Below are 26,591 nucleotides of genomic sequence, written 5' to 3'. Positions count from 1 at the left end.
ACCTGCAGCGGCGCGGTGAGCAGTAGGCCCAGCAGTGGTCCGTCTTGTGCCCTTTGGCTCCGCACCGACGACACCGGTGCACGACGTACACCTCTCCTGGTCTTGCCCTTGAAGCCGACGCTATCCCTGGTCCGTAGATCTTGACGAGGGCCGCGACGATAATCTTTGACATCTGGTCGATGCCCCGGTATCTCGCCACGTGATATCGGTCTGCGGCAAACAAGGACAGCATCGGCTTGCCAGAAGCATCCAGGAAACGATGCTGCAAAAAAAGTTACGTTACAAGCGCCGCAATTTGGCGAGTTCTGCACGAGAAAACTTGCGAAAACGTTGTTCAACCCTTACCTCGTGATTGAGAACGTGCACGCCAGACAAGCGCTTCATCGTGGCTGTCAGACGGCGGTTCAGATGGCGACGCCGGCGGTCCTCAAACCGCACCTTATGTGGGTCGTCGTAATGGAGTTGCAGAATTTTGAACACCAGCACGACGTGCTCCTGCAGCAGGAAAACGAGGTTCTGGAATGCGCAAGGCATGTAGGTAAGCGGTACAGCACTTCATGAAGCGAAATTTGAGATAAAATGCGTACCTTTATGTCGCTGGCGATTTCTCGCGGGTCAGCGCCTTTTGGGGGGTCGTCGCAATGTCGTGGAAGCAAGAACTGTACAGAAATTTCAGCTGGCTGCGCCGACGAGCGCACCACGCAAAAAAAAAAAAGCCATACCTGGACAGCTTCCGAAACGCGCGCGCCGCCGCCTACGCTCACGAAGAGAATGCCCGCAGACCACGCACGCCCGGCGGCCGGCCAGCCGGCCCTAGCGATTCCCTAGGCACTCTAGGGACAGGCCGAGAGAGGCGCGGCGAACCCACGTCCGGTTGAGAACGAGGGAGAAGCAGAAAAACGTCACGGAGAAGCGCATCCCATCGACCAATCAGCGTTTCCAGCCCACCTGCACCGAAACGCTTCTGCCATGCGTGTCGAGAAACAAACGTTTGCGGGCAGGTGGGCTGGAAACGCTGATTGGTCAAATAAAGTGTGACGTCACACATGAAACGTCACGTGACGTTATGTTTACGTAACTTTTAATGACGTAATGTTCGGTTGGGAAGAGACATATTTTCTCTAGATTTTTTTCGGAATTCCCCACGTTTTTGACAGCGCGCGCGGGTTCAAAAAGCGCACCTGATGAGCCGCGCTTTCACACACTGCATGCGCGTTTCTATATTTTTATTATGTACGATATCCTTGAACTGCTGGTGTATTATTTTAGTGCGCTCGAACGGCGCGCTTCGTTGTGCATTTATTATAATCGCCACTGCCTGGCGGACCCGATACAGCTTTTGCAGACCCGAGAGGTTAAACACGTACTATCCATGCAAAGCCACGCAAATGCGCCTACAGGTGACCACGCCCGTCTATCAGCGCTCCGTCGAGTGCCTGCATTTGCAATCGAGTGCTGTAGGACTATGAACCTGACCTAGAGCATACATATTATAATTTTTCCTTGTATTCTACATTCTCTACATGCAGGAGACTACACTCATAGCTTTCGTTAGTGCAGAAATTTCGTACAACCGTGTCAAAATTTGGCGGTCCGGTTTTTTTCTGCACGACGTTTTGGAGGAGAAAAGCATTGGGTCTTTGAAGGACGACAGTCTATATAAACTCCTATTCACTGTGTCGTCGTACCTATCGTAATTAATGACGACATATAAAGGCTTTTGATACAACTCTCGTGATTTAAAACAAAACTGTTCGTTTCACTAACCCGCGAAAAAATATTGCGCGCAATCATTCGCCACAGCCCGTTGCTGCGTAATTTTTGTTTTGTGCGGATTTTCTTTTATAATATGACAGCTGCACGCGATAGCTTATATATATAGTTGCGCAGCCGACCACTGCAGGTACCAGTAAACACTTACCCCGTTTAGAATGAATTTAAAAACGCGGTCGGGAGTTGGAATTATTTGTCCGGGACGCTGCGGTCAAAGTTCGCAGTTTTGAAAATTGAAACACGGAAATTTTTGCGCATAGCTAGTCACTCTTGCATAAGTAAATATCTTATTCCTACCCATCATCCCTTTGTCAGAACACATATATTAATGAGAAAAACGACCCATTTGATGCAATTAAGTTCACAGTCCTACAGGGTGGGTTCCACAACAAAGAGAGCAACGGGAGTCGTACTTTATTTACAAATTTGTAACAATTCCTCACGGCATTAATGAAAGTCCGGGTTTATTGACCTCCATCGCCCCTTTCAGAGCCAGTGCTGACCTTAGGAGTGCCGGCGCGTCAAACCTTGGTCGTTTGCCGCCAGCGGCATCTTTTTCAAGCTTCGCTGCCCGTCCGCTTACACAAAGCTCTTAATTCATCCCCCACCCCTGTCTTCCCAGTTCGACGTACCACCTTGTCGAGCGGGGTGCAATTGAAGAACCAAGAACCCTTGATTAAATGCTCCTGCCATTCACCTTTACCCCCCCACAGGACACTTTCGCGAACTCGTATGTTTTGCCGCCTTTTTTCTTTTTCTTTTGTGTGTGTGTTTCATGCACAGTGCACGTGTGTGTAGTTAAGCTAACTGCGCCGCTGATTCCGCCTTCACTATTCGTACCGAAGACGCTCCTGGAACGTCTCCTGCCCTGTCTGAATTTATTGTTTATTTGTTTGCTCGTTTTGGCCGGCGGCACGGGCAGTACATGCATCTATGATTCTTATCTGCTCCGGGACTCCGCCAAAGTCTGTTATTGTTGCTTTGAGGGCCCGGATGCCCTCCCTCCCCTCGTTATTCCTTTTTTCCCCCGGGCTGGCCACCCGCGCAAGCTCGCTGGGCGGCAGGGGACAAAGCGTTTTTCTTTTTCTCTTTATTTCTTTCTCCTTTTTCTAGTATTTTTCTTTTGTGCCCATCAAGGGTTCTTGGTTCTTCAATTGCACCCCGCTCGGCAAGGTGGTGCGTCGAACTGGCAAGACAGGGGTGGGGGATGAATTCAGAGCTTTGTGTAAGCGGGCAGCGAAGCTTGAAAAAGATGCCGCTGGCGACAAACGACCGAGGTTTGTCGCGCCGGAATTCCTAAGGTCAGCATTGGCTCTGCAAGGGGCGATGGAGGTCAATACAGCAATGCCGTGAGGAATTGTTATTAAATTTGTAAATAAAGCACGACTCGCGTTGCTCGAGATCTCTTTGTTGTGGAACCCACCCTGTAGGACTGTTAACTTAATTGCATCAAATGGGTCGTTTTTCTCATTAATATGTGTTTTAACAAGGGGAGGTAGGGATAAAATATGCGCGCGGTGGTTATTAAAGCGAATTCGTATAAAGTTAACGGTCTGCCCAATGTACTGCGTACTGCACACACTGCATCCTAGGAGGCATATTACGTTGCAGAAATCCCAATCAGAGTTGTCATTAATTTTCCATTTGAATCCTGAAGCTGTGCTTATTTCACAGCTTGATGTTTGCAATGTGTTTGCAGACCTGGAATCTACTTTTTCCACAAGGTCGACACCCCAAAACCGGATCTTTATGTGACTGAGTGTATTAGAATGTTTCGAATGTTTTTCGGTCGTCTGTAGACTGCATGAGGGAGAGCAGTGAAAATTTTGGCGAGGCGCTAGCTCGCTTTGTTTGAGAATGTTGAAATGTTTTTTGAAGATTTTGTTTACGTACATTAGGCGGCTGGGTTACTGGTGAAGGGAAGTACGAGATTTGCCTGATGGTCTGTTTGCTCGCTGTATCGACGTCACTCCAGTATTTGCTCTCGGTTGGGTTTAGATGTCCTTTGAATGGCATCGTCGGCAATGGCGACGGGTATCGCTGCTTAATGAGGACTTCTTGCATGCGTTTGGAATTTTTTACGAAGTCTTCATCTTGGGAACATATTCCTTTAGATCGATGTGCCTGAGAGTATGGGATGCTTGTTTTAGAGTGACGAGGATGGCAGCTTTGGAAGTGTACGTATTGTTGACGGTCCGTCGGTTTTCTATATACACTGGTGGTGAGTGAGCTTTCGTTTACCAAAATCTCAACATCTAGGAAGTTAATTGTGGTGTGGGCGCACGTGTAAGTGAAAGATATGTTGGGGTGGACGAGTTGTGTCAGTCCAAATTAAAAAGATGTCATCCAAGTAGCGTTTGTATAGGGTGGGCTTAATGGGACAATCTTTCAAAAATTTAGACTTATTACTATGCATGAAGATGTTGACGTAGGTGTGGGCCATCCTTGTACCCATGGCTGTGCCGTTAATTTGTGAATAGTGTTGATTGATGAATTCGAAGTTGTTATATTCGAATACGATTTTCGACAGTATTTATAAAACACGTGGAGCAGGGGAGCATCAAATCACTGATCGAAGCGTATGAACAAAACAGAAAGGAGGAATCCCCTGCTGCACGTGTATTAGATATGTTGTTCACAGCAACATCTTTCATGAAGCTGCAGGGAAGAGAAAAGTCGATGAGACGTAGCCAGTTGTACTTGAGCCGTCTACATCGAAGGATTCACCACCGATCCTCTCACCAGGTTTCGTGAAGCTTGCGCTTTATCGTGCCGGTTTACCACTGTCCTTCTTGCTAGTGAAGCGATTATTTTTTTAATGTTCTCTTTTTGTCCCATTTGCCATCTGCCATTTTTGATCGTGCCATCTTCTGGGCAAGTACTACGTTTGAGGTTCGAAAAAGATGCATAAGCGATCACGCCCTATATGCAAACAATAACAAAGACGAAACACGCTGCAAGAGCACCACTAGCTGCATATCTGCATATCGCGCGCACACGTGCGACTGATTTTCGCTGACGATCGGCCGCTCCTGCTGTATTCAATTAGCTGTGTCGCCAGATCGTCTGTCGCGAGGCGCTTTCGCTGTGCCCGCATGACCGCTTGTCTTGACCTTCCAGGGAAATTGCGCGTTGCTCGCGCGCGGCTTAGCCCGAAGCCGGTAAACCGGCTGGCCACCGCCACATCTGGACCTGGTTTGACTCAAATTGGTCTCAGCCGCGTCTTGTTCGGTTCGGGCGCGAACAATACGCGAGATTCAAAGCGCTCGGCCGTCTCTGTCTCTATGGGGGGGGGGGGGGGGGCACTTGACCCCAAGGGCGCTCCTTTTCAGCACCACCCCGCCGTCGCCCGCCTCCGATTGAACAGGCGGGGGGTTAAAAGGGGAGCTGCCGCGGAGAGGCCGGGCAGCTCGTCCTAATGACAGCGCAGAACATGCGTCACTGACAGCCCCCTTCCTTTCGCCGTCTTGTCCATCGTGCGTCGCGCCGAGCCCCACAAAGAAAAGGCCGTCACCCCCCCCCCTTTCTGAATCGGGGGCGGAAATTCCGCAAATAGTTTCCCAGAGGCATCCTGTTTTTTTTTTTCATGGGGTCAAGGAAGGTGGCGCAAGCAGTGTGAGGCAACGTTCTCTGTTCATTCTAGAGAAGCAAGCTTACACTGCAAAATTAAACCTTGTCTTTCTCTTCCAAATGCAATTAACTAGGAGTCCTGTCCAAAACCATTTCAGGTTGTTATGTGGGCACCCCCAACCTTTTTTATTTCCGTGTAACTCCAGCACTTCTTCACCTTTGTCATTGTAGCCGCTATTGTTCAAGTACCATGCAACATCTTGTTATTAAAGGACCTTTTTAATTGGAAATGAGAGCATGTGCACAGGGTGGAAAGCGCGTGATCTGCCAGGAAACACTAAAGCGGCCCCGAGAAGGGATCTTTATTAAGGATGCCAGCCATCTTGGGCCTTTCCACTTGGCAACGACGACAAAGCGTGTGCGGACCCTATGGTTAGGCCCCAGCTGTGGAAGCCATCCTCGGACACGACCATGACCTTCGACATCTGATGTTTTTACTTAAAAACACAGGGACCAAAGTCGTGCTGTATGCAGTGCAATCGCCATGTGGTTCCATAATCATCCATTTAGCCCGGCTCTTTGGACGGATTCAGGAAACGACTGAAAAGAACAAAAGTAACGAGCAAACAAAGGTGCGCTGCATAAAAGTTAGAACGTAAAGAGACGAAGGCACGCTGCGCTAATGCTGTAGCGAGGTCTAACATGTAAAATTTCGCGGCTGGCGTCGATTTCTACAAAGCGCGAGTAGTGCCTACGGAAATAAACAAAGGCGCACTGGAGATGGGTAAGTGTGTATACAAGCACGAGTTTTTGTCTCTACCAGCGATTTACTAGCTCACACCGCGCGATTTTGATGTCTGGCGTCGATTTCGACAGAGAGGGAATACGGGCACGAAACGGGACGCTCGCGATCTGCCAGGAAACAATGAGGTGGCCCTAAAAAGGGCCGTTTGCAGGAGCACTTCAACCGCGACCTGCAGCGGCGCGGTGAGCAGTAGGCCCAGCAGTGGTCCGTCTTGTGCCCTTTGGCTCCGCACCGACGACACCGGTGCACGACGTACACCTCTCCTGGTCTTGCCCTTGAAGCCGACGCTATCCCTGGTCCGTAGATCTTGACGAGGGCCGCGACGATAATCTGACATCTGGTCGATGCCCCGGTATCTCGCCACGTGATATCGGTCTGCGGCAAACAAGGACAGCATCGGCTTGCCAGAAGCATCCAGGAAACGATGCTGCAAAAAAAGTTACGTTTCAAGTGCCGCAATTTGGTGAGTTCTGCTCGAGAAAACTTGCGAAAATGTTGTTCAACCCTTACCTCGGGGTTGAGAATGTGCACGCCCGACAAGCGCTTCAGCGTGGCTGACAGACGGCGGTTCAGCTGGCGACGCCGGCGGTCCTCAATTTGCGCCTTACGTGGCTCATCGAAATGGCGTGGCAAGACTTTGAAGACCAGCACGACACTGGCCACGTTCTCCTGCAGCAGCAAAACGAGGTCCTGGAATGCGCAAGACATGTAGGTAAGCGGTACAGCACTTCATGAAGCGAAATTTGAGATAAAATGCCTACCTTTATGTGGCTGGAAGCGAAATTTGAGATAAAATGCGTACCTTTATGTGGCTGGCGATTTCTCGCGGGTCATCCCCTCTGTCGAGATCGTTGCCGCCAACATATAGGACAACAAAATCGGCGTGCCGAAAGCATGTCTCTCGAATCATTTCAGCTAGGCTGATTGCGTCGTGGCCGCTAAAGCTGAAAGTACATGTTCTCACTAACGGCGAAAGCCGTAAGCGAGAACTGCACAGAAATTTCAGCTGGCTGTCGCCGACGAGCGCACCACGCAAAAAAACCATACCTGGACAGCTCCCGAAACGCGCCCGCCGCCGCCGCCTAGGTTCACGAAGCGAATGCCCGCGCACCACGCAAGCACGGCGGACGGCCGGACCTAGCGATTCCCTAGGCCGTCTAGGGACAGGCCGAGAGAGGCGCGGCGACCCCACATCCGGCTGAGAACGAGGGAGAAGCAGAAAAACGTCACGGAGAAGCGCATCCCATCGACCAATCAGAGTTTCCAGCCCACCTGCACTCAAACGCTTCTGTGTGTCCCTCCTGTGTCCGTGTCTTTTGCGCTGTTTAAAACAAGTAGGCAGCACCAACTAGCCCGCACGTCTACCCTTGTAGCCTTCATTTAAACCGCTTTGAGCGGGCGCTCGAGGCAGCGCTTCCGCAGGAATGTTCCGCATAGTGTAGTCGATTTTTTTGTGCCAAAATTCCAAATTTGATTTTTGGTGGAGGGTTACCCTACCATGCTCCCTTAAAAACGCGCTGATATCATTGCCTTCAATACCTTTGATATTACTTTATTCATCGGGCGCACACGTCCACAAGACAATAACGATAACACGAGGGGATCGCATTCCAGGATTCCACCACGCAATTGCATGCTTCAGCGTTCAAGTGGGTATTACGAGATAGTAACTAGGGCCACATAGCAAACACGCGTGCAGATATTGAGCCAGGTGATGGCAACAGAAGCATATAGCGCAAGTATCGCAAACCTTCGTGATATTGTTGAATTGGGCATTTGAATGCTGTATTTTCTGCAAGGTACAAAGTTCCGCTTTTTGGTATGTACAGTGTATACATGAAATTATGGTGCACATAATCCTCCATGTTTTTCGAATATTTTTCAAGCATTGTTCATTCGTCACTGACATTGACAGTGCCTTCGGTTTTAACACCTTTCTACACAATATTTTCTAAAGTATTTTTTATGCATTTTACAGAGTTCCATGATTGGAAAGGACAGGAGGAAGCGAGCCAGGTGTGCAAGTTCGTAATATCCAAAGGTGAAAAAAGGCTCACCAACGGATGTACGAGGACCTACTACGCTTGCAACAGGTCAGGAGTGGCACGACCAGGTCGAGGCAACAAGACTCGTGCGATGAAAAGCCAGGGAAGCTGCAGGAGCGGCAGGACATGCCTTTCTTTTCTGATCGTTACTAGAGACGAGTGTACTGTCAAGGTATCGTACCAAAGGACGCATTATGGGCATGATGCAGATGTTGAACACCTGAGTATGACTGACCAGGAAAGGGCAAGCATTGCGGATGACCTTTCGAAAGGAGTGCCCATGAGGACAATATTGAAGAAAATAAGGGAATCGGTGACAAGCAAGCTAACTCCTCTGCATTTGACAAATCGCATGGACTTGCACAACATCAAGCGGCAATATAACCTCACAGTTCCTGAAAGATGTCATGATAATGATGCTGTGAGTGTAAGCATATGGGTGCAAAGCATGAGGAACAAGGGGCAACCTGTTGTTCGCTTGTACAAAGAGCAGGCAGTTGTTGACCCAACGAATACCTTTAGTACAAAAGACTTTGCTCTTGCCTTAATGACGGAGCCACAGGAAGAGCTGCTGGAAGTTCTAGGTACAGGAACAGTCTGTGTTGATTCCACACATGGAACAACGGGGTACCAATTTGAACTGGTGACTGTTCTGGTGGTGGATGAATATGGAGCAGGATTGCCTATGGCTTACTTCATCTGCAGCACGATTAATGAGAAAACCCTATCAGCATTCTTTGAATCCCTGAAGTCCTCCACAGGAGCCCTGTCAGCTAGAACTTTCATGACAGATGATGCATCCGAATACTTCAAGGCCTGGTCAACAGTCATGGGCCCACCTCAACATCGACTACTCTGCACATGGAATGTGGACAAAAACTGGAAGCGAAGGATTTCTGAGAAGATAAAAGGAAACGAACTCGCAGTAGATGTTTACCATGCTGTTCGTACATTGCTAGAGTGCCCAAAAAAGGACGAAGTGGCTGAGCTTCTCGAGTCATTTCTTGCCAACAAAGATCCCAGGCTTCAGGAGTTTATTCAGTACTTCAGAGGAAATTATGCTCACCGCCTGGAGATGTGGGCCTACAGTTTTCGAACTGGACTTGGCATCAACACAAACATGTATCTTGAAAGGATGCACAGGACTTTAAAGCATAGTTTCCTGGAAGGTAAGAAGAATCATCGTGTTGACAGGCTCATCACTGCACTGATGGACATGACATACGAGTCTTTGATGAAGAGGGTACAACACATTGTGAAAGCAAAGAGAACGAGCAAGATGAGCCGGATCGAGAAGAACCACAGATCTGCTGTGGCAATTACTACGCCTGCCAAGAGGAATGAAGATGGAACATGGACTGTGCAATCCCAGTCCACAAGAGGCCTCACATACAGGATTTCAAAAGAGAAAGGTAGTGCCTGCTGCCCTCTGGAGTGCAGCGAGTGCATGGTGTGTGTGCATAGCTATTCATGTGATTGTGAGGAGCACCGAATGAGCTTGACGATCTGCAAACACATTCACTGTGTGGTCATCGCTGGCGCACCTGAAGGAAGAGATCAGAAGATCCTGAAAGCTACTGAAGCAGTGTCATCCAATTAAAAGGCAAGCGAGGCTTTCCACATTTTGGAAAGTGTTCAAACAGCAGAAGCCTCTACAAGCATGACAAAATCTGACTTGATCTTGGCCAAGATGGAATTGCTCAAAGAGTATGTCGCAGAGCAAGAAATTCCTCAAGAAGTGCACAACAAGGCCAGCAAGCTTTTGGACCCTGTACTGAAGATTTATGAAGGCACTAAGAAGCAAGAAATGCCCCACACATCAAGGGAGCCTGCAAACAAGAAAATCGAACACCAAGTCAGGTTTCATTCCACTAAGAAGCAGAGGCTGTCCAGCTCAGGTACAAGTTTTTCAAAGCCAACTGAGCTTCAGAAGGAGAACATAAAAAAGCAAATCCTTAACAGCAATGCTGAGGCAACTGTTATAATAACATCTCCAGGACACAACTACATATGAAAGATGAGATCGACTCTATGGCACTCTCTTCTGGTTTACAACCCGTCTACAAGTTCATCTGTGTACTTATAGACCTCACCTATGAGGTGTGCAGCTGTCTCGAACCAGATGGATGGTGTGTGCGTTAGAGCGCGAGAGGCACCTCCATACAGGCCATATATGCTGCAGGTAAGTATATTTTCCTTCCAGCTCAGTGTGTTGCACACTTAAACAACTGAAGCGAAACCTACAGCACAATGGTTTCTCTGCATCTGGCTTAGCCAGACCATTTTTTTCTCTCGGCAGAACCTGACTGCTAGAGAGCGCGTCTCCCAGGTGGCGGATAGGGAGGCTCTTACCAAGCACCTGAAGTGTGCAGCTTGCAAAAGGCACAATAAGTTTGAATAAATGAGGGAACTTTCTGGCATGGTGTGTCTTATAAGTACAGAGTGCTCGGTAAGAGTGGTGCGTGCACCCGCGGACCAACAGGGGTTTCACTGCCTTGACACATTCCCCACCTGTACATGCTTCCTTTTTCCTCAGGTCCATGGCTACACATTGCTGGCAATTCACAAAGTTGCAGTTAGGGTGCAACTTGATGCAGACATTTTCTGAACAACTCTGCTAAGTGGCACATGGTACTATTATGCGCTGTCAAATAAGAGTTCATTGTGTGCAGAGCTAAAAGCGACGACTGTTCTAATTTGCGCTGTTGTGATTGTCTTTCAGGTGACAAACAACCAAAGAGACGTGAAGACAACATTGATGGCCTTTCATGATTGTACTGAAGATGTCTTTGCATCAGTTATTGAAATACTTGGAAGATCGCAACCTATACTATGCCTTACCTTTCCTTCAGATTCTAGTATATTGCAATCTGCCTGTCATAGCACAGAAATAAACCTATATTTATTTTGTTCCTGCAACTTCGTTGTCGTCCAATCTCTTTGCAGGTACATGCATCCAGAGATTTGAATTCATTACCAGCATTGTCTGGCGTGCAGTGCAGAAATAAACAAAGCTGCAACACTTTTTAAAGATGCATTGTCACCATAAGCAATCGTAAATTATTTTTCCAATAAAAGCAATCTATACATTGTAGATTGTTTACATATTTTCTTAAGCACCCACATAAATTAAAGTAGATAAACTGAGGTGTGACAACTGAACAGATGTGTGAATTGAGATATGGTTAAGTGAATGCACAAAATAGACAAAGGGACCACAATAACACTGTTCATAACACTGCTCAAAATGCTATACTGTTGCAGTACTGTAGAATCTGCAGAAAGGGCCACACAGCATTTCACTGAGTTAATAGGTAAGATAGATTAGCCTGCATTCATAGTGACAGTCATTAGAACAGCTGCATGGCAAACTCTTTAAGAATGCATCCAAGTCATCAGAGCCTTTTTTTATTAAATAATTATTGCATTAGCACTGCACAAATATTTACTGTTTACATTACAATAGACTACATTGGTAACAATAGCTTGGATTATCATCTCCTGATATGCGTATACAGTTGAGCTTAAAGTGGTATAGACACAAAATTTTTGCTTACATCTTCTTTGAAATGATGCATCAAACATTAGTATAGACGGGTCATCACTTGACATTTGCCTACGGCCGCTAAATAATTTGTAACAATGTCACTAATTAGGTTACATTGTTCACGATACAAAATGTGTGATGCATGTCCTTGGTTTGGGCTAGGATTAGTGTAATGTATGCAAGTCATTTTTCATTTACAGGAGCTTATTCTAGATGTTCAATAAAGCCCAGGAAGGTGTTAGCAGAACACACAGTTATTCTTTTGATTCCATGACAGGTATGACTTAAGATGAACACCAAGATATTTATATCTTGTGATAAGCACGCTAATAGCTGTTATCTGGAAACTATCTGGAGGATATTCGGGTACTCTGTGAATGATGAATTCAGCATTAGAGACATTAAGGAGCAAGAAATTGTTTCATCGAGATGTGACCTTTAATATTAGCAGTCCATAAGAGCAATCACACTGAGGTAAATCAAAGCATCATCAGTGAATAATCTAGTCATGCAGACAATCTTATATTACGTGTCGATCAACGACTGGTTCCATGTGATGAGTATAGGGTAAACTGTGCTTGATGACCTGCTTCAATTCGAACTTCCTCCCCCATAAAAAGTAATGCTGATATTCATGTGCCCATACACACGCCCATGCCAATATTCATATGTCCATACACAGAGTGTTTAGCGTGGGAGAGTTGAGATGCAAATATGCAGCAGTACGCAGGCCTCCATTAAATTTCAGCTACAAAACAGCTCGAATGAGTTCTGCACCAATTGCGTGAATTAATTATCAACTCTTGCAGGAGAAAATATACAATTTAGATTTCAACAACATATATCATACAAATGCTCACACTGAATTCGAAAATTTTGCTGAGGCTCTTGAGTCTGCCATATCGAAATGCACATTATGCACTACCCGTAGGTACGAACAATTCTTTGTGCCTGTGGATGAATCAGAACATACTTGAGGCTATACAAGAGAAGGATCAATGGTATCGTAAGTGGAAACGTCAAAAAGAAAACATTTGTTATTCAAACAAGTTCAGATCCTCCAGAAACTATGGAGTGGCATTAATACAGATGAGAAAGAAAGAATACAACTGTATGCTAATACAGAAAGCAGAAGAAAACTCCTGAAAAATGTGGGACGTGGGAAATAGCGTAATCGGTAGACAGTTAAAACAGCGCGTAGTTCCTGAACACATTGATGAAAACACAGTTGATAGGTTTGATAATTCCTTCACAAACATTGGCCTTGAGTTTGTAGCTCATATCCCTAAACTACCATGCTCTGTTAATGACCCTTGTGTTCATGACACCTTCTTACCGCAAGCTGTTGCCGATTGTGACATCACAGCAATCAAGAAAACTCGTTGCAAACAAGGCAACCAGACATGACGGGATTACTTTGAGAGCATTAAAGAGAACATCCACCAACTTGCTCCACTCCTATCAACAATAATGGATCATGCAGTTTACGAAGGTATTTATGCAAATATTTTGAGGATCGCTGCAGCTATACCAGTTCACAAACAAGGATAGTAATGATTCAGGCAGTTACCGTCCAATCTCGGTTTTGAGTATCATTAACACTGTGTTCGAAAAACTTGTCGGAAAGCAACTAAATGACTACTTGGAGAGAACTAGAATCATATCTCACTGTCAACAAGGCTTCAGAAATAACAGGTCTACATCTACAGCAGTAATGGCATTGTCTCAAGAGTTATGTTCATCTTTGCATAATTATGATATGTCTGCCGCCTTGTTCCTAGACTTAAAGAAAGCATTTGATACTGTTAATCATAACATTTTAATTCACAAGCTAATGAAATATCTGCAGCCTTGTTCCTAGACTTAAAGAAAGCATTTGATACTGTTAATCATAACATTTTAATTCACAAGCTAGAGCACTATAGTTTTAGGGATTCCACTCTTGATTTCTTTACAAGCTACATTACTAACAGAAAACAATTTTTCCACATAAAACACTTAAAATCATCTGGACAGCCTGTGTGTGCTGGAGTGCCTCCAGGGGTCAGTCTTAGGCCCTGTGCTGTTGAGTGTTGCTTGCTAATACTTTGTTCACTGATCATTTACGACCAAGTTTCATGTTGGCATCTTCTGTTGCTGTAATAACAAATGTGTACATTGGGCCTATACTAGCTTCGGCTATTGACCCAGCAGTTTTTGCAAACGTTTTGTAGTATCTGAAGTTAAAAGAAAGTACATGCTCTGAATTAAGCATCTGTGATCACGACCACTGGTAGAGCCGGATCAAACAAGTGCATTACGTCACAAGTTGAAAGTAGTTGCTTCACTTCATGAAAGCTTTGAACTGCCTCAGAGTCCCAAGCGAAAGCAACGTAGTGTCATAAGAGCCTGCGCAGAGGCTCAACAACACCTGCATAGTGAGACCACAATTGGGACCACTTGTTAAAACCACTTGTTTTGAGGTGGCACCACTTGAAAACAAGTGGGACCGTTTGGAATCCCACTTCATATTTGGAATCATTGTCTATAAAGTGGGGACATTTGGAATCCCACTTCATAGACACCTCGAATTGCCATGAACTACTTAAGCGCACACTCCAAGGGAATGTTGAAAATCCGCTGCAGCACGAAGAGGCTCATGACTGAAAAAATGCAGATGCAGGAACCATTGGAAGCAAGCTGTTGTCAATGCACAGTGTTTAGAGTAAATGGTACCACAGGCCCACAAAGCGCAGATTTTGTTTAAAAAATCGGCCGTCTTGTTAGCATCAATGCCGCATTGTCCAGGTATCCAGTGAAAGCGCATTTCTTTAACATGTAGTGGAATGAGAAATCTTAGAGAATGGCCCAGAAGAGCATCCTTCGAGCCTTCGAGTGAGTCAGGACAGAAAGGCTGTCAGCAAGTATAATGACATCAGTAACGATGCAAGAGACCTTATCTATAGGGCCAACTGAACCCCTAGAAAATGAACAGCGAATATAGGTGTATAATCAGGGGCCCGAAACGAATAACTGCAATCTAGAGCCAATAGCTGCCTATAGGCGACTTCATGCAAACATTTAAAGCGAAAGCCTTTAATGGCTCTCGTTATCCATCCGTCCGCGAAATCTGTCACACTATGACGTCATCAATGGTATAATAATTGATATAACCCATATAGTCTTAGCAATTAAGAAGTAATTGGTGATTAGAAATTGCGCATTAGTTTGTAATTACACATTAATTTGTGAAGTAAATTAATAGCTCAAAACGAAACGTTAAAAATAAAAATAAATAACAATTTTAAAGAAACAAAAATAAAAAGGAAAAATTAACTTATGTGACAATGCAGTTTCAGAAGCGAAAAATTAAAAATAATTAAATAAAAATTAAAAGAAGCAGCCACAGTGGGCGCAGAAAGGCTTTCGCCTCGCGCACTTTACGTCGCCAAAGTGACCACTGAATTTTAAAAAAAAGTGCCTCTTCGTACAAGCGATTAATCGCCTTTTCCCGGTTCGCCCTGAATCTTCGAGCAACAATTTCATCCTATGAAGTTGTCCGACGCAACGCCAGAAACGAGCTGATCACGAACAACAGTGTTCACGGAATTGTCGAAGTCGCAGTTCTACGCAGGTTCGCGTAACTGAGCAATGTAAACCTGCAGCTGACAGGCTCGCCAGGGTTCTGTAAACATATCTTGAACCGCGGTAGCGTTCCGTCGTGGCTGAGGACAGACGGTTGCAAGTGCTGAGCGCGGTTTGAAACGTATCTTCGCCTTTCGTAACTTCACTTATGGCGAATTCCACTGGTGGATCTGAAGTGAGGCGCTCGAATCGCAAAAGAGCGCCCCAAACCGCCTCGGAGCAGATCCGCCACTGGTCGGCGTATCAACCTTGTGAGCTCCGTTGGAACGGAGTTGCTCCAATCGACCAGCGGAATTCGCGCGGTCGGTCCAGGTCGACCAGTTGAACTCGAATTCGTCGTCGCGGAGCAAGAAAAGCTGCTCCAGCACGACCAGTGGAAATCGCCATTAATTTAGGTCCCTGCTCCTTCATTTTGCGCTCGTGGCAGGAGGCGTTAATTGCGGAACGACGCTGACCTTCGACGCCGCGCGACTGCAAAGGCGGGGCTTTGCGCCGGGTTGCGGCAAACTCAGGCCAGACGCCTCTAAGTAGGTAGAAAACAGTGCCTTTCACTGGTTCCATGGTACTGGTGACTGGCCCGGTGTTTCCAGGAATGTACGAGGGGGCGTAAGATCCCGTGCAACTCATAGTAACTGTTTACCTCGTCGACACGTTGTTGTATTGTAGATGCAAGATCGAACGACACACCGGAGCGAGCGATGTCATGATGACGCCAAGTTTCCGCCGAACCCCCCCCCCCCCCCCGCCCCCTCTACTTTTCTTGCGTCACGTATACGTGGTGTCAAGAGACATGCATGTGACTGAAACTCTGAAGAAGCGAAACTGAAAGTAAGACAACCGAAACTGAAAATAAGAGAAGAGAAACTGAAACTGCCGCACAGTTCATTGCCTGATGGACACATGCAGTATCACGTGTTATTTAACGTCTTCATAAAACCGCTGTTTGTTCTTCTATAGGATTAGCAGCATTAGTATATGTTTGCTATTAATGACACCCAGGTAATGAACATGATTTACCAACTTAAGTAGTGTTGGTTCTGGTGTAACACACGAAAAATTTATAGGCATGCCTTTGTGTATACGCCAGAAATGAAATTGTGAAGCAAGCCTTGAAACTGTCTGTGCATTTCTCATAAAAAAAAGAAAAACATCTTGTTTTCATAGCATGCGTGTCATCTATATCAGATGTGACTAATGTTGAGCTATAACTTTAAATGGCTCATGCTGGCTGCCATCAAAAATCACTTTTTTTTATTCAACAAACCTCATAAGTCATTTCTGTCACGAAAGCAACGAAATGCTTCACTTATATCTCATTGCTTTGGTGCAGTCATGGTTCATTATGCAATGTAAAATCTGATTGACGAATATTTTTGTTACTTGTTGCACGATACGTTTGTTCCTGAAATTCAGCACATCCACCAGTATTGCGTTCCCGCGCGGCTTTCTTTTTTTTAACTGAGTACAGGTGAATAGCCACCGGATTCTTGGCTGATCGCCCAGTGTAGGTATGTGCCATCTTTTGATAGGCTAACAACATCAACAAAGTTCGTCTTTCACTTCCAATCATGTGTGCTGCGGTATTCTTTTTCTTCGACTTTGTATTGATTCCATCCATAGTAGGCATAGGAGGCATTGGCCACGCTATCAGCTACCGCAAGTTAGGTTCACGCAGAATTTGTTAGCTCCGCTTCAAGTTGATCTAATCTCCTTGCAACGAGTTGCTGAAGAAAACGGGTGGATGGGGCAGTGCGGGAAGAAGAGTCGTCGAAGGAAGACATTTGTAATGTTTCTTGAATATAGCCAAAGTTTCTGTTACTGTTATTCAGTTCTTGTCCCCCTGTGATTTATCAGCTATTATTCAAACCCCCAAAGTTTAAAGTTCAAAGTAGTAGCATTACTTTTAAATTCAGAAGAAGCTACTAAACATTACAATTGGGATATATTCGCAGGATCTGGCTTGGAGCTATTCTGTTCGTATCCCTGATTATACTCCTATATTCTTCGTAGAGTTTTTGGTTATTTTGGCTCTTCTCTTAATTCCCAGGCATGTAGCTTGAGTTCTCATTCTTGCAGACTGCCTTTCAGTTCTAGCCTCCAAAATTCCGGAAAATCGTTATTGAATTGGTCGCTTAGGTTTTATGTTCCGTGCACAGTGCGTGAGATCCACTTGGTCTGAGTACCTGCCTATTCGGGTGTTTATTTTAACGAGGTGGCTGATTTATTGGCAAGGTCAGCTCTCAGCGCTCCTGTAATCTTTCCTGTCCTTCACCTCATTATGTTGGAAACTTCACGTTTCCAGCGGTTCCAACATATTTCAGCCAGCTTGAGTGATCCGTTGCTCAATACCGTGGATTTTCACCACTTAAATTACCCATGGAATGTCCAGTGGTGTAAATCAAGGCGTTGCGAGGTGTCAGTGACGCTTCTGCGATGCAAAATCCCTCACTTAAATTTATACTTGCGCCGATGCGGGTTCGCTAGCTGCGACAAACCTTTGTGTCTCATGTGGGCAAGTTGAAACAATAGGTCATTTTCTCCTCTCTCGCCGGCGGTTCGCAGTTCAAGGAAAGCAGTATTTGGAGGTCCCTCTTTCGAGGTTAGGCCTCCCTCTATCTCTTCCAGTTCTTCTCTCGTTCGGTGCGAGCGCCAAGGAATTACCATAAAGCAGTGTTTGTGGCTACCTTCATGATTACATAAGTGCGACTGATCGGTCACCTTGTTAGCTGCATACAAAATTCTGTTGCATGTCTAAAATGCTTGATTCTATTCTGGTAATTCATATTTCTTAAATTTTATTGAATTTTCCAATATTTATCCTGATTCAGTCTTCTACGCCGCTGCCTCACGTCTTTTTTTTCCCCCGTGCAAATATTTCATTGGCAATCTCCACTGTACCTTGGCAAATCCCCCCGCGTGGGTATGTGCCATATATATTTACTGACGTGAAGAAGAAGAGTGTGGGCTACAAACACTGTCTGTACTTGTGCTCTTCCTTTTATTTGTTGTCTGTTTGCATTGTAAGGCATTAATAGGTAGAAAGGCATGCACGTAATGGGCATACCCTGTACGCATGAATGCGGAAGATGGTCATGGTTGTCCAAGCATTGCCATCAAAGCAACGGGACCTTCAAGAAACAGCTAGGATATGATTGTGACCCCTCACATGCAGTGATACTCACACAATTTGAAAATGTTGCAAGTTACAACAGTCCCGTGGTTATATTGCTCCAAAACAATTAAGCTAGCCCATTCATGCGGAAATATTTTTAGAGGCTGCCAAAAAGGAACATGTCAAAAAGTTACACGTCCTGTTTCATTGTGTTTGAAATGAGGCTTAAGATTAAATTAATGTTACAAATACGCGCTGAAGAAATGAAACGATTAAACTCTCATGTGAAGGAAATACAAAAGGGTATATTTACGAAAACTTATTTACAAGCTAAAATAGCATCGCACACACACTCTCACGGGTTCCTTGTCGTCTGTCACTTGACTGAGTCGCCTCCAAGCGCTGCAGGCTACCGCGCACCTGCAGTGCACCGGAAGCGCACACACACACAAGCACACACACACTTACGCGCACACGTGCATGGGTCCACTTGAAAGGAGACGCCGCACGGCTCTCCGGTTCGTACTTCGGGCAGCGGCGGCATTTCCCGCGGCCCTAACGACCACACCAATAAGCTAACGAAGGGGGCGCCCATCGGTCCGTTCGCAGAACGGAGGGTGCCGCCAAGGACGCCCTCCCGCACCGAAAGCACACATGCGGGCACAAAAGAACGCTCGCTGCGCAGAACGACACTCGCAGAGAAACACATGTATATGAGAAATGGCCCCTTCTTACAAATGATGGTGGTAAACGAAATGAACAAGCAACTGCTGTGCAATCCATGCACTGTCATGCAGTACTTACTCAATCACAGTCCAGTGACTGCAGAGCGGTCTGCAACCAGTAACTTGCAAAAAAACTATACTATGCAGCGAGCTTTTTGCACGGTATTTGTTACATTTATCGAACGATCACATGAAATTGGTATGGCTATTTCTACACAGTGCATTTCCTAAAGACTCCTTTCTGCCATACTGTACTTTTTACCCAAAATGCTTCTTACAGAGTCATAAATTGTTACGTACGCGTATAAAGAGGTTTGTAGCAGGTGTGTGAGCCTGAACAAAAAAAAACTTTTTATTTTCCTTAATTCTTCAGTATTCCTGATTATGACGACATATGGGCATTTATATGTTAGTACAATTTTTTTCATGCATCACAATTAACTGATGCACCGATGTGTTTGGTACACATTCATCTTCAGAAATTTCATGTCTGTTTGGTCAAAAAAATACGAAATAATAGTTGACTGCATTTGTTTTGACTAGCATCACACAGCATGCTCTTGAAATTCCTCTAGCTGTTGTACAGAAGTCTGTAATTGGCTTCATTGCATAGCTTCATACTTGAACCATTTAAACTCCGCAAACTGTTCTTTTTACCGCACATGGCGACATGGCATGCGAAGCCGCGTGGGAACGGGCTTGGAGGATTCGGAGGTACAGCTGCAACTTCGCTGGAATCCAAAGATAGCTAGGCACTTGTCACGGTTAATTTCGAAAAGGCGGCTATGCCCCAGTAAAGTTGCGTAAGGTCTTTCCTTGCAGACCTTACTAAGTTCCTTCACTCAACACCCTCTCAATGCTAAGGCCTCTCCACCGGCCGCGTGACGTCACGCCAAGGGACCGTGCAGGCCCCGCGCTCCGCGATTTCAGCGCGCCGCGCCCGTCTGCACTATTCGGGTACTGCCGTACGTAGCTGCCTTATAAGTGATTCCTTCATTTTCATTTTTGTCGTTGCTGCAGAAAAGAAATTCGCTAGTTTGTGCGCGCCTTAGGCTATCATTTTATCTGCTTTATATATTTTTTTATTGCAGAACACCTTATTGTCAAGAAAGTTCGAGCTGCTAATACAGTTTTTTATAATAAACAATTTAGCATACGGCCGCCAATTTCGCATTATTGGTCATTATAATAAAAAATTGATTAGTTAATTTCAATTAATCATCTAATTATTAGGTTCTATCACGTACATGATGTCTGCCGTGCGGTAAAATCCATCCGCACAGACCGCACATGCGTATATCTAGTTGTTAAAGTAGAAGTTCGTGAACATTGAAAAAAAAAACACCGTCTACTGCGCATTGTGTTAGTTTTATTCTGTATTGTGTTTTGCTTAAAGCTTTCACACACAGCAATAATGACACTCACAATAATGTTGCGCTGTTGAGTATTTGTACAGCTAATCTGACCCTTACAATAAAAAACGACGAGACACCAGCAATGAAGTGTGCGCAAAGCATTTTTATTGCTTGGGAATAAAACTTACTTCTTCTTAAGCGTTGCTGCTTTCCGGGCTGCGGCCTTCTGCTGCGCATTGTCTTGTATGGCATCATTTCTTAGTTTGCAAAAGTTGTTTAGAACAACGTTGGTTGCAACGCGTACTACCAAGCGCAGGAGAGTTTGTGCAGTGTGGCCATTTTCACATGTCTCAATGTCGTGTTCGTCCAGGAGGGAAATCGTCTGTGAAATCACGACACCACGTTGATTTCTACAGGAGAGAAAATCTTCCGCGGTTGCTCCAAAAGACAACTTCTCTGCAACTAGTTTAGTCATCAGTACCATGTGAACTGTGCATGGCTGGGGAAACTTCAGCCCTCCTCTCGACAGGTTAGCTATCATGGCAGTATTTTCCGCTTCGATCTCTCGATTTTCAATCACCAATGTGCTGAAGCAAGCAGAACATGAAAGCTTCTTTAAAGCAGCATGAGCAGCGTATCCTGCAATGTAGACAATAGCATCCATGTCAGAGTGGGCGTGTGTAATATCGTCGTCGCTGACAGCCACAGAAAAGTTGCATGGGACAAGATCCTCACTTACGTCTTCAAACTCTGTTTCCTCGCGTGGAAATGTCAAAAGTTTTTGAAGACGAAGCTTCTTCTCACATTCGTAGAGCTGACGCACGGAAATGTGGTACTGTGATCCTGCCAGCTGGCGGTAACGGCCGAACCGGTCTTCTAGCGCATCCGTCTGAAATTTGCCCAGCAGTACGTACTTGAAGTGAAGTTCTTCTAAGCAGTAGCGCGAGAGTTCTACCAGAGAATAGCATGTCAGTCGCAAAGCACTGTGAGTCTCTTTCGTCAGCGAGCCACTGGTGATGTTTATTCTTGCCCAAGCGTCCAACCAGTCCACAACGCCGCTCAGGAAAGCTAACTGTGTGTCATCAACAGACCTTACAGGGTCTTGCATGCTGTCCCTTAGCCTCTGGCCTTTGCAAGGGGTCTTAACATTGACTATTTGCCACCATGTGAGGATAACGTCAATGAAAAGAGCAGTCGACTCAGCTTGAGGAATCTTGAACGCGGAACCATGTGTCCTGAGGGCATTTGAAACAAACTGATTAATGACGTCGAGAGCGAGCTTTACATTTTGCCGCTCCATTGAGGTTGGATTCACGGCTTTTGCGTTCAGTCTGTAAGCAGCCTTCACAAGCGACGTCTTCTCTGAAGAATAAAGCTGCCGCACAGCTGCGAAAGAAGCAGCTTTCATACGAGGAGGCCCTTCGGGCATTGCTCCACTCAAGTCCATTTCAGGGAAATAGAGGCATGTTCCAGGGTTTTTCTGGTTAATCCAATTGTTCCTAATGCACTTCAAGAGATGCACAGGATCGACCACGTAGAAAAGAGGGCGAGCGTTATCGGCTGGATGGGGATAGACAATGCTCACCTGAGGACTTGTAGCAAATAACGACATCATCTTGCGGTTCAGAGCATTGTTGTCCGTTATCACAGCGATAATTTTGAGCCCCATTTTCTCAACATTAATGATTATGTTCTTAGCATGCTCGTGCAAAATTTCTGCGCTCAGTTTGCTCACAGGTAATATGTGAATGACGTCCTTGTTTGCAGAAAGGAGTGATTGTACCATGAACACATGGGCTGTTGTTGCTGGTTCCGTTGAATGAACCGACGATCCTACTATTGTGCCCCCTTTGTAGTCGAAGTATGGTTTTATGTGGATCTCATCGATCATCAGGGTCACTGTCTTCTCGTGGTCTTTCATTGATTTGACTCGTTCTCGGATGTAGGAGAGACAGTGCGGTTGATTTTGCTCCACAAGAGGGTCAGCTTTGTAATTTGAGCAAACACGGCGCAGTGTGGAAGGATGGGGCAGAATGATTCTTGATGCAGCTCTTGTGAAGTGATATGCGTGAGGAGAAATTGAATTCAAAATACTGGCGAATACCAGCAGCTCTGCGCTATACACATGCTGTTTCGCGAGGAGAAGCTCTATCTGCTCAACCAGAAATTTCAGCAAAGAAGACTGTTCTTTCGTCGTATCACTGTCCTCAATGAGGTCTCCAAGCAGTGAACCGACAAACTGCAATACTTTAGTATGTTTCGACTCTTTCGTCACCTCAGGTATATTATGCAAGCCTATCTCGAGTTCTTCTAGCAGCAAGGACAGGCTGGAGGTGTCGCATACTTGAGCTGGCAGAATCCTGCCTGAAGGAAGCGACAGAAGCTTCACTCCATTCAAGAAAACAGAAAGTGACAGATCAGGGAGAACTACCAAGGCGCATTTCACATTAGGTGAAGGATCATTCTCGATGAGAAGGAACCTAACGCACTGCTCATCGACAGAAACGGTCCAGAATTTCGTGTTGCAGATTCCAGGCAACTTAGATTTGAACTCCTCGTAAGATGAAACTTTGTTTCTTTTCTGTTCAAGCTCATTAGACTGAAGTGACTTCCTCATAGCCTCCTGCAAAGCAGCGTTTTCCCTTCTTGCTTTTTTCGTCTCTGGCGATTCACTCCGTCCAGGCGTTGAGGACAAGTATTTTGGGCAGTTTGGAAAAACAGAAGGCGCAGCATCAATCTTCAACTGTAGCCTGCCACGCTTCACCTCTATTATTTTCCCTGTCAGTTCATCTTGGTGTGACAACGTCGTAATGAAGTCGCCTGCGTGGAAGTGCAGTTCACACACCTGCACGAGAAAATGAAGCAAGGCCATTCGCCATGACTCTCCATTGCCTAAAACACTAAGTAAAAAGAGTCTGAATAGTGAACAGCTTTTACATATTTACACAGCTTTTATACAAGCCTTATGCACATCCACAGAACTAAATGCTTCCTGGACAATTCATACATAAGTGTAAGAAGTGATATCATTGCCTACAAAGACAGCATGCCTTTCCGGGAGCGACAGCTCACAACTAAGATAATTACCAGCGCCTATTAAGCAATATTTCAGAGTCTTACCCTCGAATGCTCTGTAGGTGTGAAATCCTTCCGTGGAATGGCTCGCAACCAGGCTTTTCTTCGTACTTCGTCTCTTGGGAAGCAATAAACACGTACTTTGGGACCATTCTGGTAGTTCCCGCGGCACCCGGGAACACAGCACCGGCCCATGTTTCACGAAGTTGCACTCGCTACACGGCAGGCAATCAGTTTCCCATTCGTGCGCTAGCACAGGTACGCACGCCACACAAGAAACGGCCACACGAAACAGACACAGCCGTGCGAGGAGCGAACGGAAATGCACCCAACGCCAGGCTGAAAGACTCAAGCAGCAGCTAGACGCTCACTGCAAGACTGCGTTCGTGTCTGTGCTTGCCCGGGCAAGCGCGAGCACATCGAGGGAGACAACCGAGCGGAGCGGAGCCGCGCTTGGTGAGCAGCCTGACCGGACACTTGGCGTGACGTAGCGCGTGTGGAAAGGAGGGCCTGGAGAGGCCTGAAGAAAGTATTTAGAGGGTGTTGCTTCACTTCGCACCAGAAATGCTCACCGCCCGATTTTCACGGCAATGAATAAGCTTGCAAGGAATGTTATCGGCGGTCGCACGTGCATGACAATCCTTTCGACATGCGTGACGATGCCCACCGAAGGCATTTCAGGCTGTCGAAGGGACTTGTACGCTGGCTAAGCGAAGAGCGCGGAACATGCGTCACTGACAGCCCCCTTCCTTTCGCCGTCTTGTCCATCGTGCGTCGCGCCGAGCCCGACAAAGAGGAGGCCGTCACCCCCCCCCCCCACCCACCCTTCCCTCCTGAATGGGGGGGGGGGGGGGCGGAGATTCCTCAAATAGTTTCCCAGAGGCATCCTGTTTTTTTTTTTTTCATGGGGTCAAGGAAAGTGGCCCAAGCAGTGTGAGGCAACGTTCTCTGTTCATTCTAGAGAAGCAAGCTTACACTGCAAAATTAAACCTTGTCTTTCTCTTCCAAATGCAATTAACTAGGAGTCCTGTCCAAAACCATTTCAGGTTGTTATGTGGGCACCCCCAACCTTTTTTATTTCCGTGTAACTCCAGCACTTCACCTTTGTCATTGTAGCCGCTATTGTTCAAGTACCATGCAACATCCTGTTATTAGCACTTGCTAATTCATGCCTTCTGCAGGGTTTAAAGGACCTTTAATTGGAAATGAGAGCATGTGCACAGGGTGGAAAGCGCGTGATCTGCCAGGAAGCACTAAAGCGGCCCCGAGAAGGGATCTTTATTAAGGATGCCAGCCATCTTGGGCCTCTCCACTTGGCAACGACGACAAAGCGTGTGCGGTCCCTATGGTTAGGCCCCAGCTGTGGAAGCCATCCTCGGACACGACCATGACCTTCGACATCTGATGTTTTTATTTAAAAACACAGGGACCGAAGTCGTGCTGTATGCAGTGCAATCGCCATTTGGTTCCATAATCATCCATTTAGCCCGGCTCTTTGGACGGATTCAGGAAGCGACTGAAAAGAACAAAAGTAACCAGCAAACAAAGGTGCGCTGCATAAAAGTTAGAACGTAAAGAGACGAAGGCACGCTGCGCTAATGCTGTAGCGAGGTCTAACATGTAAAATTTCGCGGCTGGCGTTGATTTCTACAAAGCGCGAGTAGAGCCTACGGAAATAAACAAAGGCGCACTGGAGATGGGTAAGTCTGTATACAAGCACGAGTTTTTGTCTCTACCAGCGATTTACTAGCTCACACCGCGCGATTTTGATGTCTGGCCTCGATTTCGACAGAGAGGGAATACGGGCACGAAACGGGACGCTCGCGATCTGCCAGGAAACAATGAGGTGGCCCTAAAGAGGGCCGTTTGCAGGAGCACTTCAACCGCGACCTGCAGCGGCGTGGCGGCGCGGTGAGCAGTAGGCCCAGCAGTGGTCCGTCTTGTGCCCTTTGGCTCCGCACCGACGACACCGGTGCACGACGTACACCTCTCCTGGTCTTGCCCTTGAAGCCGACGCTATCCCTGGTCCGTAGATCTTGACGAGGGCCGCGACGATAATCTTTGACATCTGGTCGATGCCCCGGTCTCTCGCCACGTGATATCGGTCTGCGGCAAACAAGGACAGCATCGGCTTGCCAGAAGCATCCAGGAAACGATGCTGCAAAAAAAGTTACGTTACAAGCGCCGCAATTTGGTGAGTTCTGCTCGAGAAAACTTGCGAAAATGTTGTTCAACCCTTACCTCGGGGTTGAGAATGTGCACGCCCGACAAGCGCTTCAGCGTGGCTGACAGACGGCGGTTCAGCTGGCGACGCCGGCGGTCCTCAAATTGCGCCTTACGTGGCTCATCGAAATGGCGTGGCAAGACTTTGAAGACCAGCACGACACTGGCCACGTTCTCCTGCAGCAGCAAAACGAGGTCCTGGAATGCGCAAGACATGTAAGTAAGCGGTACAGCACTTCTTGAAGCGAAATTTGAGATAAAATGCCTACCTTTATGTGGCTGGAAGCGAAATTTGAGATAAAATGCGTACCTTTATGTGGCTGGCGATTTCTCGCGGTTCATCTCCTCTGTCGAGACAAAATCGGCGCTCCGAAAGCATGTCTCGGGAATTATTTCAGCTAGGCTGATTGCGTCGTGGCCGCTAAAGTTGAAAGTGCATGTTCTCACTACCGGCGAAAGCCGCAAGCGAGAACTGCACAAAAATTTCAGCTGGCTGTCGCCGACGAGCACACCACGCAAAACAGCCATAGCTGGACAGCTCCCGAAACAAGCGCTGCTGCCGAGCCCCACGAACCGAATGCCATGCTGCGCGGCGGCAGCGGCGGGGGCGCCTAGCGATTCCCTAGGTGCTCTAGGGACAGGTCCAAAGTGGGCGCGGTGACGCACGTCCGGTTGAGAACGAGGGAGAAGCAGAAAAACGTCACGGAGAAGCGCATCCCATCGACCAATCAGCGTTT

At 46.5% G+C, this 26,591-nt stretch overlaps 2 protein-coding genes across 2 annotated transcripts; both read right to left on the bottom strand.

Moving 5' to 3' along the window:
• Nucleotides 1-5,410: 5,410 nt before the first annotated feature.
• On the bottom strand, nucleotides 5,411-9,024 carry LOC144123690 (uncharacterized). The gene is made up of 5 exons (XM_077656472.1): nucleotides 8,917-9,024; nucleotides 7,196-7,230; nucleotides 6,951-6,987; nucleotides 6,659-6,838; nucleotides 5,411-6,575 (listed from the first exon to the last, which is right to left on the bottom strand). Exons 1-5 carry the CDS (start codon nucleotides 9,022-9,024, stop codon nucleotides 6,174-6,176), a joined length of 762 nt encoding a protein of 253 aa, XP_077512598.1. The 3' UTR covers nucleotides 5,411-6,173.
• Nucleotides 9,025-25,416: 16,392 nt separating this feature from the next.
• Nucleotides 25,417-26,233, bottom strand: LOC144123689 (uncharacterized). The gene is made up of 3 exons (XM_077656471.1): nucleotides 26,165-26,233; nucleotides 25,873-26,052; nucleotides 25,417-25,789 (listed from the first exon to the last, which is right to left on the bottom strand). The coding sequence occupies exons 1-3, from the start codon at nucleotides 26,231-26,233 to the stop codon at nucleotides 25,511-25,513; spliced, it is 528 nt and encodes a 175-aa protein (XP_077512597.1). The 3' UTR covers nucleotides 25,417-25,510.
• Nucleotides 26,234-26,591: the final 358 nt, after the last annotated feature.

This window comes from Amblyomma americanum, chromosome 3, assembly GCF_052857255.1.
Source record: "Amblyomma americanum isolate KBUSLIRL-KWMA chromosome 3, ASM5285725v1, whole genome shotgun sequence".
NCBI classification, from domain to species: Eukaryota; Metazoa; Arthropoda; class Arachnida; order Ixodida; family Ixodidae; genus Amblyomma; species Amblyomma americanum.
Note: the sequence above shows the minus strand (reverse complement) of the source record. Positions and strands in the feature narration are given on the sequence as shown.